General features: G+C 38.0%; 1 protein-coding gene across 2 annotated transcripts in view; it reads right to left on the bottom strand.

Annotated features, from left to right (window-relative positions):
- LOC146854277 (zinc finger CCCH-type antiviral protein 1-like) overlaps positions 1-20,243 on the bottom strand; it is a 479,951-nt gene that overhangs the window by 127,519 nt on the left and 332,189 nt on the right. For both annotated transcript variants that reach the window (XR_014981195.1, XM_085652061.1), the window contains exon 5: positions 2,850-3,782. Coding sequence is in view for 1 of the 2 variants with exons in the window: in XM_085652061.1 (XP_085508187.1) it covers positions 2,850-3,782 (933 nt within the window). In the remaining variant the exon portion in view is untranslated. The remainder of the gene's footprint in view (positions 1-2,849; positions 3,783-20,243) is intronic.

Below are 20,243 nucleotides of genomic sequence, written 5' to 3'. Positions count from 1 at the left end.
TTTTTGACTGGTTGGAAAAATTATGAAAGTACTCTGCCACTGCCCACCTCCCTAAAGACCTCCAGTGTCATCCTCACCAGGTCTTGCTGGTGACACCTAAGCTGTCTAAATGCAAGGCGGACCAAGTTTCGAGAACACTGTCCAACTGCCAAACCTGCTGAAGATTGTGGCCGGAGACAACCAGCCCACCCGAGATACTATGAGTATCTCCCGATCCAGTTGGGTCATGAACACACAGAGGACACAACTGAGACTGGTCGAGCTTTGACTGACTGACTGACTAGAGATGGATTGCCCGGCCCTAAAGTCTCAGGACGATTTCTGAACACAGAACTGCTTCTGGCACTCACCTCCGACAACCCAGACTGAGAACTTGGAGAAATGTGCTGCAACTACTTAAAACTGCATAACCCTCTGCTACTTAACTGACATACACAGGGTCTGATTCATGAAGGTACCTACGTGTTGTAATGTTACGAGTGTGGAGTCTCTGAACTTGTGGTGGAGTCTCCACACTCGTAGTGGAATCTCCACACTTTTGCATGGTGCACTCTCTGCAGATTCCGCACCCAGTGCTGATGAACTTTGTAAATCAGATCCCTATATGGTGCAATAGACAAACATGCCCATTGTCACTGTGCACTTAAAGATCGCTTCTAGTCATGCATATCATTGCTTTAGACAGAGAGATAAACAGCAATGTATTGCATTTTTAATCTACTACTGTATCTCTAGATTAAAAAAATCCTGGAAGTGAGAGGATATTCAATGTAATATAGCCTTTTAGATAGCTGCCAAGGGCTATGTTGGGTGTTAAAGGCCCTGAACCTGAGTTATTGCCTACGGTTTGGGCCTATAACAAGGGAGCAGGACTTTAACAACCAGTATAGCCCGAGGCAGAAGAGTTATAGGGCTATATCAGAAAACTCCACCAACTAAGGGTAGAATGTTATAAATTAGAAATGGAGAAACATGAAGACAAACATTGGAATGTTTGAGCTCAGGGTTTATACCAGCCATTATAAGCATGCAGCTATTCCATTGGCTTTAATGGAGCTCTCAGCATTCAAATGTTCTAATATAGCCTTAGAGCCCACCGTAGCAGACTCTACCGGCCATTAAAGGCCCGCTCCAGCGTTAATGGCCCAAGCCAAACGAGAGGGCCTTTAAAAAGGGAGAGGGACTTTAATGGCCGGTATCGCCCAGCTATGGAGAGCTTTAAGGCCATTAGAACATTCTGCCACTTGAGGGCAGAATGTTCTAACAAATAAAACCAAGGCCTCACGGAGCCCGAGGGGATTTAAATCCACTTGGGCTCCGAGAGGCCTTTGTTCACAACAGCAGCTCTGAATGAAAATAAAAATTGCTCTGCAGGCTTCTACTGGCCTATAGAAGCCCGGCTCACTCCATTGTCTGCAATGGAGTGCCCAACATTCTAATGTTCCAATATAGCCTTAGCACCCACCGTAACAGATTCTACCGGCCATTAAAGGCCCGCTCCAGCATTAAGGGCCCGAGCCGAAGGTGAAGGCCTTTTGTCTTCAATGGACACTCAACATTCCAATGTTTTAGTGTAAGTTATATGGGTTAACTGTTTTTGCAATCTCTACTAAAGCATCAACATGCAAGAGAAAATCTTCACTGTTCACGCTTACAAGAAAAGTAAGATTTGTTTTCCTAAACATACATACACATTTTTCAAGCAACTTAAGAGTGGATAGCCCTCTTATTTCAGGAAAAATATCTTTACACTCTTGCGGTAACTTTACAATCCTGATCTGAGCTGCTAGGTTGTTTAGGGCCTCTTGTGGGAGTCTCGGCAGACGGTCATCTAGATAAAAGCACCCAGAATATCAGTCTCTAAGTTCCCTTACATAGGGTGTAGGATAGAGCAAGCAGATGACCATGGATTCCCCTGTGTTGAATATCACTGACTAAGTGACCCAACCTTTAAATGAAAGAAAATTAGGCAATTATTATAGGCTCTTAGTCCATAATGAGAACGTGTTTGGATCATACATGCTTTCAATCGTTAATCAGGTTCCTATTGCTACCTACGAAAAAGATCTGAGCAGCCAAGGGTTCTCTTTGGCAATGGCCAGAATAGCAAAGCCCAGGCAACTTCTACCAGCAGAAGGCCTAGAAGCCCTGACTCATTCTTTCACTGTGACTTGTTTGGAACACAAAGGGTGCTGTGTGCCGAGCTGCCCTGTTTTATGACTGGGAGCTTCAGCTTGTGCAGAGAGAGCTGCCAAAATGCTGAGGCAAATCTCTGCCCTGGAGCGGCTCCCTGTGATATTCAGAGACAGATATGAGATAGCCACCAGACCCTGTAAACACTATTAGATCCAGGGCAACCCTTACATGTCATTTGCAGAATTTATGAAGCTTATTGAAAAAGTCTTAAATTGTTTTTTCAGAGTAATTCTCATGTTAGGTCACATGAGAATGTACACTCTAAAATGTCAATGTTCAAAGTCCTCCACCCTTTGTCTTGATGACCATCTTTTCTATTGCACTTCTCACCCATCCTTGGTTTGATTTTGCTTTTACTGTAAGGTACCCAGATATTCTAATCAGCGTGTGGGGAGAGGGACATCACAAAATAAAGCTATCCATTGGTATTACTGAAAATAAATAGCTTCTTATCCATTTCATAAGACGACCAATGTAACCCTGGCAATGGCAAAGACATCCATAGAATTAAATAAAATATTCTATAAAGTGAAAATGCCCCCCCAGACTGCTTGAACATGCCTATACTATGGTTATGAAAAGGACCTGAACCTGAAGCCATAGCCAGCGGGGTGATAGGTGATTTACGCTTAATGTCGCTTGGGTGCTCAAACCTGCAGTACTAGGTCCTGGTACTGGTTGCTTTGTGCACATCGGTAGAGAAGACCGTGCATCGACTGTTGCCTTCGTAGGTGGTTTGCTGTTGTCTGGCATGTTGATGCCCGAGGCTGTAGCCAGATCCTTCATGTCCTTTGCCAGAGGAGGGGAAGCATCTACTGATATTGGCATAGATGATTTGTTTGTTGGTTGAGTACCGGTCTTTGCCACTACCCCAGGCAATGAAACGTTGTTTGTATTAAGGGGAGATGGTGAGCTCACAGATATATGAATGTCTCCTTTGATCGTAGGATCAGCCCTGATGCTGGCTGTTGCCAAAGGATCCACTTTGACCGCTGTAGTGACTTGAGGAGGTGAAATGACCGACAACCGTGCATCATGTGTGGCTGGAAGCGGGATCCCAGTTCCAAATGTTATAGCTGGATTGGATGTATCTACCGTAGGAACAGCGTACAGTGGTTTTGTTGGAATTTTTGGTTTCTTCATTTCTTTGAAAGGGAGTTCTACTGTAGATTCTCTTTTCAAAGTTTTATACCCTTTCATATATAGACCCAGAGATTTTTCTACATCTGGATCCATAGTACGAGGCGCTGCTGTAGGGATTTCTGTGTTTGATTTAGTGGGAGATGTAAGTGATGTGTGGGCATCTGAATTGTCCGTTGGCTGTGTCGTAGGAAGAAACGCTGCAGAAGGGTACGTTGTTACCGTATTAGTAGGGGGCGGAAGTGGACTAGCCGACCTTGGTTGATGAGTTTTTCCTCTCCGATTCCTAGAAGATGGTGCTGAACTCTTATACTCTGCCCGGCTCACATTGGATTCAGAAGAGGTGCGCTCCACCACATCTTGGACTTCAGACCCATCAGTGTCTGGCGTCTGGGGTCGAGAATCTCTTCTTTCATGGATTCTGTCGCCACAGGAGCGTGGGTGATCTGGGAGAAAAAAAACAAATGAAACAATTGCTTCATAAGCATTTGCCACTTATTCTTAATCCTAAATTTACTATGTTCCCATCACTTACAATGTAGTTGCAACAAGGAGGCACAGTTAGTGTAATTTAAAAACACTTAAGTAGTCGTAATGATATTGTGTAATTGCTTAATCATTCACAAGCCCAACATATGCACTCTTTGTCCAGTGTCATTGCAGTTTTAACAACAAATGAATAGCCTAAACACGTATTAAACACGTATCTGTACACAATGACTGATGAGAACTTAACACTTGAATTTCACCTCAATCCCTGAACCCACTAGATTAACACTTCATGTCTAAATAATTACAGTTTTATGTTTACTTGTGCCTTAAACCAGGTCTCTGATAGCTCTCTGATGGCAAATTCAACACAAGAGAATTAAGAGAAAAGAAAAAGAAAGAATAAGACAAAACGTCCTAGTGAAAGGAAAGAAGAGAGAAACCAGCCACCTTTCCTGTCACTCATTGACTGTATAGCGCTTCACTGCAATTAGGCAAGGTTGGTTCTATACAGACACTGCTTACATACATTCATGCATATACATACAGAAAGGCAGAGGCAGAGAACAGGGGATGGGGAGACACAGCGGTCTGTGAAATGAGAGGAAATAGGAAGAAAAGAGTGCAACTCTGATGAAAATAGTTAGGAGAGCGTTTCAGGTGTGAAGGGCACTAAACACATAAGGGGAAGAGCTGGCAGTAAGAAATAAGGGAGGAAGAATGTAAGACATTCGGATATGGAAAGGACAAAGAGAGGAACAATGTCCGATGTCTGCATTTTGGGGGTAAAGATAGGGGCAAAGATTGAGGAAATAAAGTCCAAATATCTACATGATGCAGAATGGACAAATAGTGACAAAGAACCAAAAGACGTCCACAGGCAGACTCTCTATAAAATCGGTTCTGCTGAAACATGTAGCACCCACTTTAGGTCCCACGCATTAGTTTTTGGCTCGATCTCTGCACTCCAGGTATACAAAATAATAGAGAGGGTGCAAGAAAACTTGTAACAGAGATAACTTTTATAAGGAAACTGAAGTAAATCGAACCTCATTCTGGTTCTCCATGGCGGCTCTATGACCTTTCATGCATGGATTAGAACACGGATGTTCACAAGAAAAACACATCATTGAAAGTATGAGAAGAGAAGTTCTTCTAGCTTCCTGAAGCAGCAGGAACCAGTCTAACCTATTCCAAAGCCAGCAATTCCATTTTGTGCACCCCAGCCCCTGGTAAAATATTGCCTTCAAGTGGCTTTGACATGAATAAATGCTGCTTGGTGAAAATATAAATGCCAAACTTAACAAACATGGCAAAGGTGATAGGTAAATGCTTGTTTTGTACCACAATGGCTTTTACTAAACTTTATTGTTGTGGAAACTGTCCAGCCCATGCCAATATCATCAAAAACACTGGCTAAAAGCAGAAGGATTATGTTACTTACCCAGTAAGCATCTGTTCTTGGCATGTAGAGCTGTAGATTGACATGCTTTGCATACTCCTGCCACCTAGTGTTGGGTCCGGATGTTTGCAAGTTGTTTTTCTTTGAAGAAAGTCTTTCCTAGTCACTCCTCCTTTTGGTGATAGTGTGCATGGGCATCGACTCCATTGTTAGATTGTTTTCCCGCAAGAGGGAGAGAATGGAGTAAGTAAGTGTAGTATAGAGATGTCCATGAATGTACAATCAAGAACTGCAACAACTATAGGTGCCCGGGAGGCAGGTGGGTGCATGTGAATCTACAGCTCCCCTGCCAAGAATAGATGTTTACTGCGTAAGTAACATAATCTGTTCGAGGCAAGTGTGCTGTAGATACACATGCTTTGCATAGACTACAAAGCGGTATACTCCCAAAGCGGTGGCCAACATGTAGATGTTGCAGTTGTTTGAAACAGTGCTTTAAGTACTGCTTGGCCTACATTGGCTTGTTGGCGTACTAACACATCTTCACAATAGTGTTTGGTAAATGTGTGTAGTGTATCACCGAAAGGAGGAGTCACCTTACCTCGTGATTAGGAACGACTTCTTTGAAGGAAAACAACTTTCAAACATCTGAACCCAACACTAGATAGTAGGAGTATGCAAAGCATGTGTATCTACAGCACATATGACTCGAACATAAGTTTTAGGGTCTAAAAAAGCATACTTGTGCCTGGCAATGAAGGAAACTACTTTGTGTGTAGATGTGTTCCTGGTGAAAGGGAAGACGCTGTCACTCAAAGTGAAGTTAGTCAATGGCTGGAGGTGGATAACCCAATGCCCCATGCTATAGGCAGCAGAAAGTAAATGTGAATGACACAACAACAGAGCAGTGAATGAAGAGGGCCGGCCATAAGCACAAATAAGTAAGTTTTTATACATTTAATTTGAGTAAAATGAAAAGATCTTGGTTTACGTTAGACATAAAAATGAAAATATTTACTTACTTATAACCATAAGCTAGGAGGCACAATTGCATAATATATTAGCTATAAATAGATATATACATACATATATAATAGATATATATGGACATATTATAAACAGTGTCCTGTTGTGGGCAAGGTAGCTGCTCATAGAGCTACCACATTTTTTACATCTGTGCTAATATACTTTCAGCTCCTGGTAAATTATATTTCACCAAAACCTGAATCAAAATGCAATGTGAATTTGAGGAGATATCACAAGAATAATTAAAAAGTTAGGGATTCACAAAACAAAACTTTCAGTGTTCATGTAGCCTTAAACTAGACACATTTTTGCCAGTGGAAAATAAGACATTTTTGGGAAGGTGCACTACGACTATTCCTTTCTCCACATGGTATCTATTTTGTGTGTTGAAACAACTTTTCTTTAACACTCCTTTATTCCCTAAAATGCTGTGGTATTTGAGGCATGGAGAGTCCCAATCAGCACCCTTATTCCAGCATACCTGCAACACATAACCAATGGACACTCTACCTCTTCTTCCCTGGGAAAACCCTTGTGGCCACCTCAAATTTGACACTATAACAGTAGACAATCTACAGCAGAGGCAGAATTCCCTTATTCCTAAATTGTTTACATCTTGTTCTACAAATTCAGGACTGTGGGATTTGTGGGATCAGAAGTGAAAGTGTAATACACAAAATGTATCAGGTCCTTACAATTTATCCAGAATATTGAGTAAACGTCTCTGTCTAAGGCAGTGATTAATGAGGTTTAATGCCAATGTTTGCAACATGAAAATTATGTTTCCCAACGTGCAGCAGATATGAAGACATGGATGGTTGAATATGTGACTTCTGTCATCATTATCTGAGGACAATAATGGCAATGTTTTAATTAGCTGTTTTTTTAATGACATTTTTATTAGTATTATGGCAACAGACACATTTCTCAGGATACAATAAGCATATTCGCTACACAATATTTGTTGTGAGTAACAGCAACAATTGTCCCGAATTTCAATATTGTCTTTTTGTCATTAGAACTAACCACTACTGATACATTAACATTGAAAGTACACAACTGGAAGGGACAGGACCAGCATAATAGAATATTATATATATATATTCACTTAAAAAACCATAGGTTTCACACATGTTATAGTTAGGTGGATATTTCACTCGTAGAAAACCAATGAAATTCCCCCGTTATAGTTAGTTCAGATAACTATAACTCGCGCGCCCGCAATCCACTGCTGATGACGTCACATATTACATCACTCATGACATGGTCAGTGGCATCACTCATGACATCACTGATGACATCATCCTTGTGATAGAGTGGCGGTCGCGCGAGTTATAGTTATCTGACCTAACTATAACGGGGGAATTTCATTGGTTTTTTACGAGTGAAATATCCACCTAACTATAACATGTGTGAAACCTATGGTTTTTTAAGTGAATTTGCAAGGTTTTTTAAATGCGAATTCCTAACTATAACGCGTGTGAAACCTATGGTTTTTTCAGTGAATTTGTACGGTTTTTTAAATGCTAATATATTTATGTATTATTATTTTTTATATATATTTATTTTACAATAAACTACGTATTAAAATTTTTTTTTTTTTTGGTTTTTCACCGTGCACGCACGGTGCGCGCACCCCCGCGATTTTTTTTTAAAAAAAATTACAAATTTTTTTCTGCCTTCGGGGTCCTTCAAGGACCCCCTGACAAAGGCTAGGGGGTCAGGAACTCTCTACCCTGCCCCCTTTTCACGTTCGCCACCTTCCTTTTTCACTCTCGCACTGAAAACAAACAAAATGGCGGCCGACACTTCCTAATTTCGACCGATTCGAACGTTGACTAACATGTAACCACCAATCAGAATTACGCTCGCGCACGTTAGGGTGCTCGCACGGTGCGCGCACGGTGTGCGCTTATAGATATGTATATGCTTTTAAATGCTATTTTCTCAGGAAATACTGAACAGATTGCCACCAGACCTGCAAAAGGCACTTCCCTGACCTAAGGACTACCTCTCTGCCAAATTTCAAGTAATTCTGTTCAGCCGTTCGGGCTGTACCTTTGACTAAAGGTCCTATGGAAAAATGCATGGGGAAAACGCGTTTTGGGACTCCCCTTTTTTCTCGGCCCCCGCTTGACGAATCACCCCGAGACTTTCAGGGTAGGAGCTGAGCGGAGCGCCCCATTAGTTTTGAAAATTTCGCGAGGATTCGTCAACCGGCACCAAAGTTATTCAAAATAGAATTATCAGATTTCCTATGGAAACACGGTCCTAACTATGACTATCTACTGGCGACCGCCAGTAGATTATATATATATCTATATATATAAATATATATATATATATATATATATATATATATATATATATATATATATATATATGAAACAGTCTCGTCTCATCAAGTTTCTCAACACCAACAAACGAGAGTGGACCCAAGATAAGTGCTGGTTTTCTTATTTTATTTCCTTAGTAAGTCGCCATGACGCGTTTCGACTGCTCCCTGCCTTGATCACATGACAGCATTACTTCGTGTGCTCAATCTATTTAAAGTGACAGTGTCCAATCAAATAATTCAGACACATAGAAGACATTATTTGCGCGTAAATGCTTAAACAGATCATGTGGCTATCAATCATACAATATAAATATATAAATACAAATAAGACTGAGTTAGCAACACATTATTTACAAAAACACAATCGGAATTTAATAATATATATATATATATGTGTGCCAACAAGGATGTAATCAGGAGTCTTCAAGTGGTCCAAAACTCAGCGGCCAGACTCCTTTGTCAGCTACCTCGAATGGCTCCCATTACAGGGTATTTCGGGGATTTACACTGGCTAAAGATTGAAAACCGGTCTAAATTCAAAGCCCTTTGTTATATGTACAGAATCAATGCATGTACTGCCCCCTGCTACCTTAATGCACTAGTTCAACCGTACACCCCTTCTCGCCTTCTCAGATCATCAAGTCAGGCAAAGTTTGGAGTCCCTAGGTTTAGACTTGCCCGCATGGGCGGACGGTCTTTTGCCTACTTGGCCCCGTCTCTATGAAATTCGCTTCCACCCTCATTGCGTTTTGAACACAGTTATGTTAAATTGCAGGAAAGCATCAAAACGTGGTTATTCAATGTCTGAGCTTTGACCCGCTGCTTCCCTCTTTTTTCATGTGTCTGTAGGCGCCGGGAAACCTCCGGGTAGCTGTCGAGCCATATTAATGTAAATAAATAAATATATATATATATATATATATATATAAACAAAGTGCCCGAAAGCATTGAGCAGGCACACCACATCGCTCTGGCCTTTCAGCATTAAAATGCAGCTTTCCCCCATGCTCCGTTATTCATGCTCCATGCCGACGAGTTTCGAGGTTAAAATCCTCTTCTTCCTGGGCTGCTCACACAAACAACACATCAAGTGCCCACAGTATATGTATATATATATATATATATATATATATATATATATATATATATATATTCACTGAAAAAACCATGGGTTTCACACACGTTATAGTTAGGAATTAGCATTTAAAAAACCTTAGAAATTCAGTGAAAAAACCATAGGTTTCACACACGTTATAGTTAGGAATTAGCATTTAAAAAACCTTAGAAATTCAGTGAAAAAACCATAGGTTTCACACATGTTATAGTTAGCTGGACATTTTACTCGTAAAAAACCAATGAAATTCCCCCGTTATAGTTAGTTCAGCTAACTATAACTCGCGCGCCCGCAATGCACTGCTGATGACGTCACATATTACATCACTCATGACATGGTCAGTGACATCACTCATGACATCACTCATGACATCACTGATGACATCTCAAATGACATCACTGATGACATCATCCAGTGAATGTGTGTTTTTCTGAAAATTAAATATGTTTTATATATGTATATCTCAAGGTCGATGGAAGAATAAATGGGTATATTACTGTCTAAATGGATGATTTCTTTTTGAAAAATTGATTGTGTAACTGACTGATTAAGTGTATCATAGTGAATACATGGCTTAGTGAGTAATGTTTAAATATATAAATATCTGTATCAGTCTCTCACTTTGTGTATAAGTGGCTGCATGGGTTGGTGAGTAGCTACATGGGTGTCTATATAGGTTATTAGTTGGTTTTTTGAGTATCAGTATGAGTGTCTGCATGGTTCGGTGGGGAGTATGACGTAGTGCATAGGTGCATGAATGAGTGACTCACTGTTTGTATGTGTTGAACAGAGCATGTGTGCAGGACTGCATGGGTGGATGAGTGTGTGTATGGGTGTGTTAGTGAGTGAATGACTGTCTCAATAGTGTCTTTATGAGTAACTACATATGTTTAAAACTAGTATATGTGACTATTGATTTATATATGTGAGTATATGTGAGAGTGAGAGATTGAAAGAGTTCCTGTATGAATAAGTATGTATTTCTATAAGTAATTGTTTAAAAGACTAAGTATGTGTAAGTTTCCGTAGAAGTAAGTGTGGTGGTGTGTGTATAACTGTATATGCAAGTAAATGTATGTTTGATTGTTTATTAGCATGAGTGACTATGTGTGTGAGTAGCTCTATGGATGAGTGGCATTGTGTAACAGGATGTATAGGTGTATGAGTACATATGATGAGTGAGTACATGTATGAGTGACTGTATTGGACTGTTGGTGAATGAGTGGATGTGTATGTGGATCTTAGAATTACTGAAGAGGTTGTTGTAACTGTTATTGGTATGTCCATTGTTTTGTAAATTTTAGTCTCTATTTTTGAATGTGTGTATCAAAGGTTATATTAGGGGAAGAGGAGGTCTGCCACTCTATCACAAGGATGATGTCATCAGTGATGTCATCAGTGATGTCATTTGAGATGTCATCAGTGATGTCATGAGTGATGTCACTGACCATGTCATGAGTGATGTAATATGTGACGTCATCAGCAGTGCATTGCGGGCGCGCGAGTTATAGTTAGCTGAACTAACTATAACGGGGGAATTTCATTGGTTTTTTACGAGTAAAATGTCCAGCTAACTATAACATGTGTGAAACCTATGGTTTTTTCACAGAATTTCTAAGGTTTTTTAAATGCTAATTCCCAACTATAACGTGTGTGAAACCTATGGTTTTTTCACTGAATTTCTAAGGTTTTTTAAATGCTAATTCCTAACTATAACGTGTGTGAAACCCATGGTTTTTTCAGTGAATTTGCAAGGTTTTTTAAATGCTAATTTTTTTTTTTTTCTTCTATTTTTTTAAACATATTTTTATTTTAATTTTCTTACCTTTTATAAAGACTATGATTATATTTTTAAAATTCTTTAATATGTTTTTTTTAATATATTTTTTAAAATAAACATGTAAAATTTATTTGCAGTATTTTTTTTTGTTTTTTTTTTATTATTTTTTTAGTACGCGTACCGTAAGCTTACGGTAAGCGTACGGTTTACGCAACGTCCGTAATTTATCTACGCTGCTTGCGTATAGTTACGCAATTTGCGTAGCCGCTCGTACTCCGCGTGGGACGCGTGCGCGCGTACGCTACACGCGCACGTTACGCGGAAGTGTCGGGTAGTGACTGTTATGCGCATGCGCGCAAGCGCGTGTCTTTTTTACGCGCATGCGCACTTTTGCCGTAAGCGTACCGTAAGCGTACCGTAAGCGTACGGTAGGTCATGTGATCATGAAACACAACTTTTGATTGGTTGAAACTACTTTCAGTTCTAGAACTCTCCTACACCACACCCATTCCTCTCATTTCTGCTTGTGATCCCTTAGGAGAAGGAGCTGGGTTGTCTTTGTGATACGATGGCAGAACAGCAGAGCTCTTCTGAGAGTGAGGCTAGCACTAGCAGCACTGTTTTGAGGCAGAGAGCGAGGAAACAAAAGCCCTCTTATGTATGGGATTATTTTACTTTTCCTGAAGGCCAGCAAAAGGTGAATGCACCCTTAGTAACTTGCAGGCTATGTCAGCGTGTACTTTCTAGAGGTAATCCTGACAGGAAGTATTCCTTTGGGAATCATACCATGAAGAGACACCTCAAGGATGTACACAGAAGGACACATGGTCATCTTTTTGGAGGTAACTCTTCAGAAAGACAAGCAAGTACATCCACAGCAGCTCAGCCTGGACCATCATCTGCAGAGCTGACTCCTTCTTCTGCAGGTCAGGTGAGCCCTTCATCTGTGGGGGGAGCATCTCCTTTTGCTGGCCCTCTGGAAATGAACCCTCGATTTCGAAGGGTTGATATTCGATGCGCCTTTTGTCAAGATCTAATTTGCCATAGGGAGGCCAGTGTTTCCCTAGTGAACAACAAAATAGATCAGCACATTTGTCGCTTTGAATAATTTTCCCATTCTTTCTTTCCTCTGTCCCTGCATGAACACAACGGTTCTTTTAAGAGCCAACCTTATCTTTCATCTTTTTTTTACATATGTTTTTAAAAACTTTTTTTTTTTTTTTTTACCGTACGCGTACAGTGCGCGTACTTTTTTTGTTTTTTTTAAAAAAAAACACTAAAAATCAATTATCACATTACAAGGTCCTTGAGAGACTACAATTATTATTATTGACTTACCATACCCACTCAAAAAAATATTTATTCATTTGTTTTTTAAAAAAATAGCTTTAAAAATGGTTCTAGTTTTCGAAATTTTTCTATATCAATCTGAAAAAAAAGAAAAAAGTATTAATATTTTAAAAACATTTTATAATACAGTACACATATTTACATATTTTTCAAAAAATATTTTTGCCTTATTTTTGCTGTTTTCAGAATATATTGCATTTCACTATAAATTGTAAAAGCAATTGCATTCATCATTTTACAGCGGGCAAAAAAAAATAACAATCACAAAGATTGTATTAAAAAAGCCCAGAATCTCTTTTTACTTAAACTTAACATTATAGAAATGCATAATATTCTAAAAAAATATCATCTAATACCAATACTTATTTCTTTAAAATACCGTCTGATATGTTTGTTTCAGAAGTATAATCACAATATTATATCTCAAATAACTCCACAATACATCTGATTCCATTTCCTTTAGGCCAAATAGTAATTTTAAAATTTTTTTGGGAATAAATTTCCAACGGTAATCCAATAAAATTCTAAAGTTTAATTTGTCCAGATCTCACCGATTCTCTGTAACATTTTGGTTCACGAAAATTTTTGGAATAATTTATTAAGTCCACAATAGAATTGGTTACTTTTCCGCATGGCCAAATAGTAATTTTTTTAATCATTTTTGAAAAAATTTCCAATGGCAGTCCAATAACATTCCAAAATTTAAATTGTCCAGATGTTACCGATTATCTCTAAATTATTGGTTTTTGAAAGTTTCATTAAAAATTAAAAAAGTCCACATTACAATTGGTTATCTTTCCATTAGGCCAAATGATAATTTAAAAAATCTTTTTTTTACAAAATTGCAATGGTAATCCAGTAAAATGGTAAAATTATTTTGTCCAGATCTTGCCAAATCTCTCTAAAATTTAGGTTTCAGGAAGATTAGATAGGAATTTGCTAAATCAAAAGGCAAACGTTGTTTGAAAATCAATTGGGAATCATTACACAGTGTCCAACCTTTTTCACATTTAAGATAAACTGTGTAATGTCCAGAAGTAACAGTAGGTCCATCATGGAAAATTATTGCAACAGTTACAAAAGTTTTTCCTGAAATTGATAATTGCTGTCCTGTAAACTTCTTTATTAAAGTATCCAATTTTGAACCATCAGCTCTACATCGTTGCATCATTAAAATTACATACTGTCCGTATTCCTTTAAAATTAATGTTGAAAACATGTCAGATTTACACTCACCACATTTCATGCTATGATTAGCATCTTTAACTAATTTTGCAAAAGTGACTGTTTTACTCTCTGGCAATGTCAAATAAATAAACCTTTCATTATCAACATTAGAGCCACATATATTATAACAATTTTCACAACTATGTTCCCATTTATAAGAGAGACCAAAAAAAATTTCAATGGGAACTCCTTCTTCCACTACCTGAAGAAAATACATCAAGAATTCCTGTGCGTCTTGCTGTACATTTTGAGAAAACTGTGTTCGTCCTGAACATACATCTAAAAGTTTTCTAATTTCAGTAGCACTTTCTATTTGAGTTTTATCTTTACTCAGCTTTTGAAAAAGGAGACTCAGCTCTGAACAGAATCTTTTTCCCTGATTTACTATTATCTGCTCTTGCAAACTATCCAGATAAAATGCAACATTCAGCACTACATTTGCGTAGCAGTTGACACCAGAGCTATTTTCAAAATGACATCCTACAACCTGTTCTTCATTTTCCTTTTTCTTTTTGCTTGCAATTACATCACTCCTCTTTTTTTTCCTCTTCTCTACATCTTCATTACAGATTCTCATTTTTTCTTTTACGAGAAACTACACGTTTCTCCAACACAGGATACTGACCTAAATGAGGAGCATAGCTTCTTCTTAATCTATTATACTCCTTTACACAGTTTGTATCAGCACTAACTTTTGAATCATCAAAGTCTATCATGAATAAACCTGATAATGTTTTCACTCGTGACAAAGCAACATATGCCATACCTTCTTTGAACACAGTTGAACCAATGTTCACAAATGCACAATCTACAGTCAATCCTTGAGACTTGTGAATAGTTACAGCATATGCTAGAGAAAACGGAAACTGCTTCCTACGTACATATAAGTCTTTCACAAGCATGAAACGAACTGTACAACGACAAATATCTTTAACTTCTTCTATCTGATCAAATTTTATTTTTAAACATTCAATTCCTTCTTTTTTCTGATAATTAATAAAACCCACAACTCTTCCCATAGCTCCATTAACTAAACCTTTTTCAACATCCAAATTTCTTCTTAAAAATACTCTACAGTTCATGCAAACATATAGATTTTTTTCTAATCCAGCTGTTTTGGAGATGTTCTTCTCTAGTGAGTCCAATTTATTTTTCAGTTTGCCTGTTACTGTGACAGTAATTCTTCCATCCTCAATTTTGTCCACTGCTTCCAATTTCCTGATCTCTTCCTTTTCCAATTTCAAAAGCTCCTCATTAAATATTGAGCATTCACGTAGAGTTGGCATTAAGCAGATGACACTTTTGTTTTCTGCAATATTCTTGTATATCTTCTCTGCAACTATTTCTTCCTTTGGAAATAAATTATGTAGCAGCCGACTCTGTAATGCTTTTTTGCCAACTTCTGTGAGTAGTCCAATTCTGATATCTTTCAGAATACTTCCATATTCTTCATCGCTTGCTTGCCTCATATTAGTAGTAAGTTCCTTGTACTCAAAGAAGGACCAAATATTTGTATTTCCGATGCTTCCCAATGACTTCGTGTCTTCATGTGTGACAGTATTAAATACTGGTTGTCCTTTAACTGGAGTAAGTTGCAAAAGATCTCCAAAAACTATGACGTGTTTTCCACCAAATAACATGTCATAGTCTGTCTTCAAAATTTGCTGCATTCTTAAATGCACAAAGGCAAGCATTAAGTTTGATACCATGCTCACCTCATCAATAATGAGAACTTGCATCTTCTTCAATACTCTTGAAACTTCCAAGGATGCTTCTCCAGTTAGCTTGTTGTATTGTATTTTGTTCTCATGCTCCACTGGTAACATTAGCAAACAATGTAAAGTGATTCCTTTTATGTTATATGCTGCTAACCCAGTTGGAGCAGTAACCACACAAGACAAAGTAGAATCCGTTTTTTGCTGTAGGTAGCTTCTGATGACTTTTATTAGGAAACTTTTTCCAGTTCCAGCTTGTCCGCTTACATACATCCTGATTGGATGAAATGATGTGCATGAGCACTCTTTTTTTTTCATGTAGAAATCCGTGATCAATTTTGTTTTTGATCTCTTCATAAATTTGTTGCTGCTCTTGATTCAGTTGTCTTTCCAAATTTTCTAAGTCTATAAATTCTTCTTGAGCTTGATTCATAGCCGTTTCCACTTCATTCATGGCTATTGATGCTTCATTTTCAACGATTGGTTGTCCTAGGGGATCTTGACTGAGTGTTCCTGAACTTTGGCTGTCCTGAGAACTGTCTCTAGCTATTTCTGCTGCAATTGTAGTTTCCTGTTCAATTACTTCATTTAACATTTGCAGATAAGTTGAGAATGTACTGCATTGTATGCTGTCTTTGCAAGCATTAAAAGAATCTTCATAGCTTTGAAATTCTCCCAGTAGTTCATCCTCTGTACGCCATGGTTTAAACAACTGTAAAAGAGCCAAGTAGTAAAATTCCTTCTTGTCAGTAGTGTCACAACTCAGCTTCCGGTGATTTATCAAACTTCCTTTTGTTTGCTTCACCAAACATCCTTCTTCACCAACGACTTTATATTTTCCATTGTTGATGTCTTCTGCGGCTTTCCGTGAATAAATGTAGTTCTGCAACACTTCATAGAGACACATGTTCTCCAGATGATGACTTCTCTTGGGATAATAAGTGTCCAACATGTTTGATTTCAAAATATCTGTACTTTCTGGGTCATTCTCGGCCAAATATTCAATTTCTCCTACAGATTTCAGTACCCGATTTCTCATTGCTGCAAGGCCTAAACTTTCCCAAATTATTCTTCTTGACTTCGAGTAGAGACTTGCAGAAGATAACCTATCTGAACATTCGTAGGATCCAATTTCTCGATGCGATAACATCTTCAAACTGAAACTGTACAGCTTCTTACTGACAGTCTTCTCGTGAGAAATCTCTTCCCACATTTCCTTCAATTCTGTTTTTTCTGATTTTGTAATGTAAGACGTTACATATCGAGCAACAGCAATGGAATTGTCAGCAACATACTGTATATCCATGTTAGCGTTCCACATGGATAAAATGACTGGGTTGTAGTCATTTATATTTTTTGATTCTTCTTTTCTTTTTAGGTTGTAGGTATTCTTAGGTGATTCTTGTGATAGTATGTCTCACAGCTGACATAAAACTGTTGACTCTTCCATTTGAAAGAACAGGTCTTGGAAATCCAAATCGACATTTAGTGTAGTATTTATCTTTGCTCTTGTATTTCCGTCGACAGTATTTTCCACACCGATGACTTTGGAAACGTAAAACTTGCTCCTTTAACTTTTTCTCTTCTGTGCTTTTTGGTATAGCACATGTTGCATATTCTTCAATGTAAGATAACACTGCTTCATCAGTATCTGTTCCAAACTTTGGGGCATCCTTGATCCACAACAGCATATGAATATGAGGAGCACCTCTTGCCTGGTACTCTTTTCTCCAAAAGAAATCCTCTACTTCTCCAAGAGGTGGATTTTTTTTATTGCAGATGAAGGACATCATAGCCTCAAATCTATGATTGAAATATCTGCAAAGATTAACCGGATCCAATGAGCACAGTTCTCCTGGTGTCTTGTATTCGATGTTTTTAATGTTTGAATTTGCCTCTCGTAGAAAATCCAGTAAATCATCCCAAGCGTACTCGGCACAGCTTAGGGTAAGGAACCATGTTGGTGTTCCTAAATTCCGTAACATGCATTTTAATTCACCATGGCGTCGGTACCAATATTCATTTGTCCCACGCTGACAAGCCATCAGATTGATCAGTTGTGTTTCCAAATGATCATCTCGGTGCTGCACTTTCTCCATAAAATCCTTAGCAGACACATTTTGTAAATGTACTCCACTTTTTAAAATGTGATTTACTGCATAAGACAGTGCAGACAAGTCGCTTTCAAATAAAAGATGGAACAAATAAGGAATACTTTGTCGAAATCTGGGATCTTCAGCATATAGTCTTGTAGTCCGATACTCAGAAGCTGGAATCTGTTCTGGACGTTCATCGTATCGTCCTCCTTTTCCTTTAGGAAACAGCTGGGGAAAACATCGAGCTTCCAAGCTCTCCTCCCATACACTCACGGGAGTTCCTTTTGCTTTCTTCATCTGAAAGAGATCAATATTGTCTCCCATAACTTCTTTTGAATGAAGAGGATGTATGCTAAAATGTTCATAAATTTCTTCTTCCTTTGACTTGTCCACTTTTTCAATGTGTCCAGTTGGTGTTTCTGTGTCTTCTTGTAAATCTTCTTCTTCTTCTTCTTCTATATAAATTGATTCATACCATGTGTTATTCCTTTTCAAATACAAATTTGCTTTTTGTACTTTCCGTACATCTACCAGCTCCTGCCAAATCTTCTTATTCTTTGTAGGTACACCATTAACCAGAATAATTAATGGTTCAGTTTCCAAAGTATCCGCATCAATAGTTTCCATATTTTTTTTCAAATCCAAGGGCAAATACACCACTCTACCTTTTAAACCTCTCAGTAAATCTGAAGGAGGTAATTTACCAGTTTTGGGCTCCATACGTACTATGGTCTGGAACGGATGAACACATTGAATGAGTATAGACTCATATGTATTTAATTCAGAAAGTTCAGCAGGAATAGCATCCAATTCTAAATTATTATGTACAGCTCTGGTCGGCATTCTATTTTCCTCTAACTTGTTGTAACAGTATTTACAAATACGCTGATCTTCACCCAATTCAAAACAATTTTCTAGAAATATATATGTGGCAAAATCCTTCCACTTATAATTATCTTCATTTTCACTCTTTCTGTAGAGATCAACATTCCTAGTTTGTTTTCTATAATGAGTTCTGCGGCAACAAATACAAGTAAAATTTGGTCTTTCATTAGAGACAATTGCAAATTTTGTTATGTGATCATTAAATGTGTAACTTACAGAGGGTTCTACATTCTCTTCCACTTCTTCCTCATTTAGTGTATCCTTCTCTGCACTGTTTTGTTCAGGACCAAAGTAACAAAACTGAATTTCATCAACAACCTTCTCTACATCTGATACCGTTCCTCGGAACAGAGCCCTATTCAATTCATTTAACTTTATTGCTGGACTTTTGGCAAAATACAGCCGTCTCACAAACTTTCTCATTTCAGTATGATGAACAGCCAGCATCCTAAAATGATGGAAAACACTATTGCACACTTTTCTAGATAGACAAGCCAGAGAATGACCCTGCAAACCAGTATTCTCTCTCACTCTGCATGGATCCAGACTTTGAAGCACCTTAATCTTCTGTTTTATACTTTTTTTACTATATTCTCTTAGAAACTCTCGAAATTTGTCAATAGATTCCTGACGCACAGTGCAAATACTACTACAATTCCAAGTGTACACTGGGGCTTTAGGACGTCTCCCCATTGCCTCATCTGCCATCACTTGTACCTCATCTCTTGGAACCATTATCTCCTTCTCCATTATGCAACCATTTTTTACTTCGTATGAACGACCTCTGGTGTCAACTGCATGCAGCAAACTATTACTTTGAAAATAGCTCTCTTCATTAAAAAAAGGTTCACTACTTGAACTATGCATCCACTTTCCTAAAAACACTTTACAAAAGTTTGTTCTGTTCACTACTCTTTTCCTTTTGCTATGTGATTTCAGTACATTAACCATTTTGTCTAATGTACGCATCCTATTCAAAATTAATATGAATAGTTTCCTTTTTAATTCTAATGCCTTTGCTGCAATGGCTTCAATTTCTTTTTTTCTCTTATAAAACTTTGCCTTTTGCTTATATTTCTTCACATCCTTTATCAAATTGGACATAACTCTCCTCTGAAACATTTTTCTAAGTATCTCTTTAAACGCTGTTTTTCTGTTTAAGTTTATCTTTTTAGTTGCAGAAGGTATATTTGCATTAACTAAATTCTCAATTTTTTCCTGTCCTTTTCGATTGAAATCATTCTTTCCAGTACAGACATTTTGTACATTTTTCCTTTTTTTGAATATGTTCCTTAGAAAATCTTTTGTTTGCTTACCAGAAGATTTTTTCTTCCTCCCAACATCAGCATCTTCTACTAACTTTGATCCTCTAGTTGTCTTCAAATATAGGTTTTTTTTTAGCGTTTTTTGAACTCTGGATTTTGTAGGCATCTTAAATTTTGTTCACTGCTCTTCAGCAATACCTGAAAAAAACTAAAAAAAAAT

Source organism: Triturus cristatus, chromosome 4_1, assembly GCF_964204655.1.
Source record: "Triturus cristatus chromosome 4_1, aTriCri1.1, whole genome shotgun sequence".
In the NCBI taxonomy this organism is placed as follows: domain Eukaryota; kingdom Metazoa; phylum Chordata; class Amphibia; order Caudata; family Salamandridae; genus Triturus; species Triturus cristatus.
The sequence above is the reverse complement of the archived record's forward strand: the minus strand, read 5'-3'. Positions and strand labels throughout refer to the sequence as shown.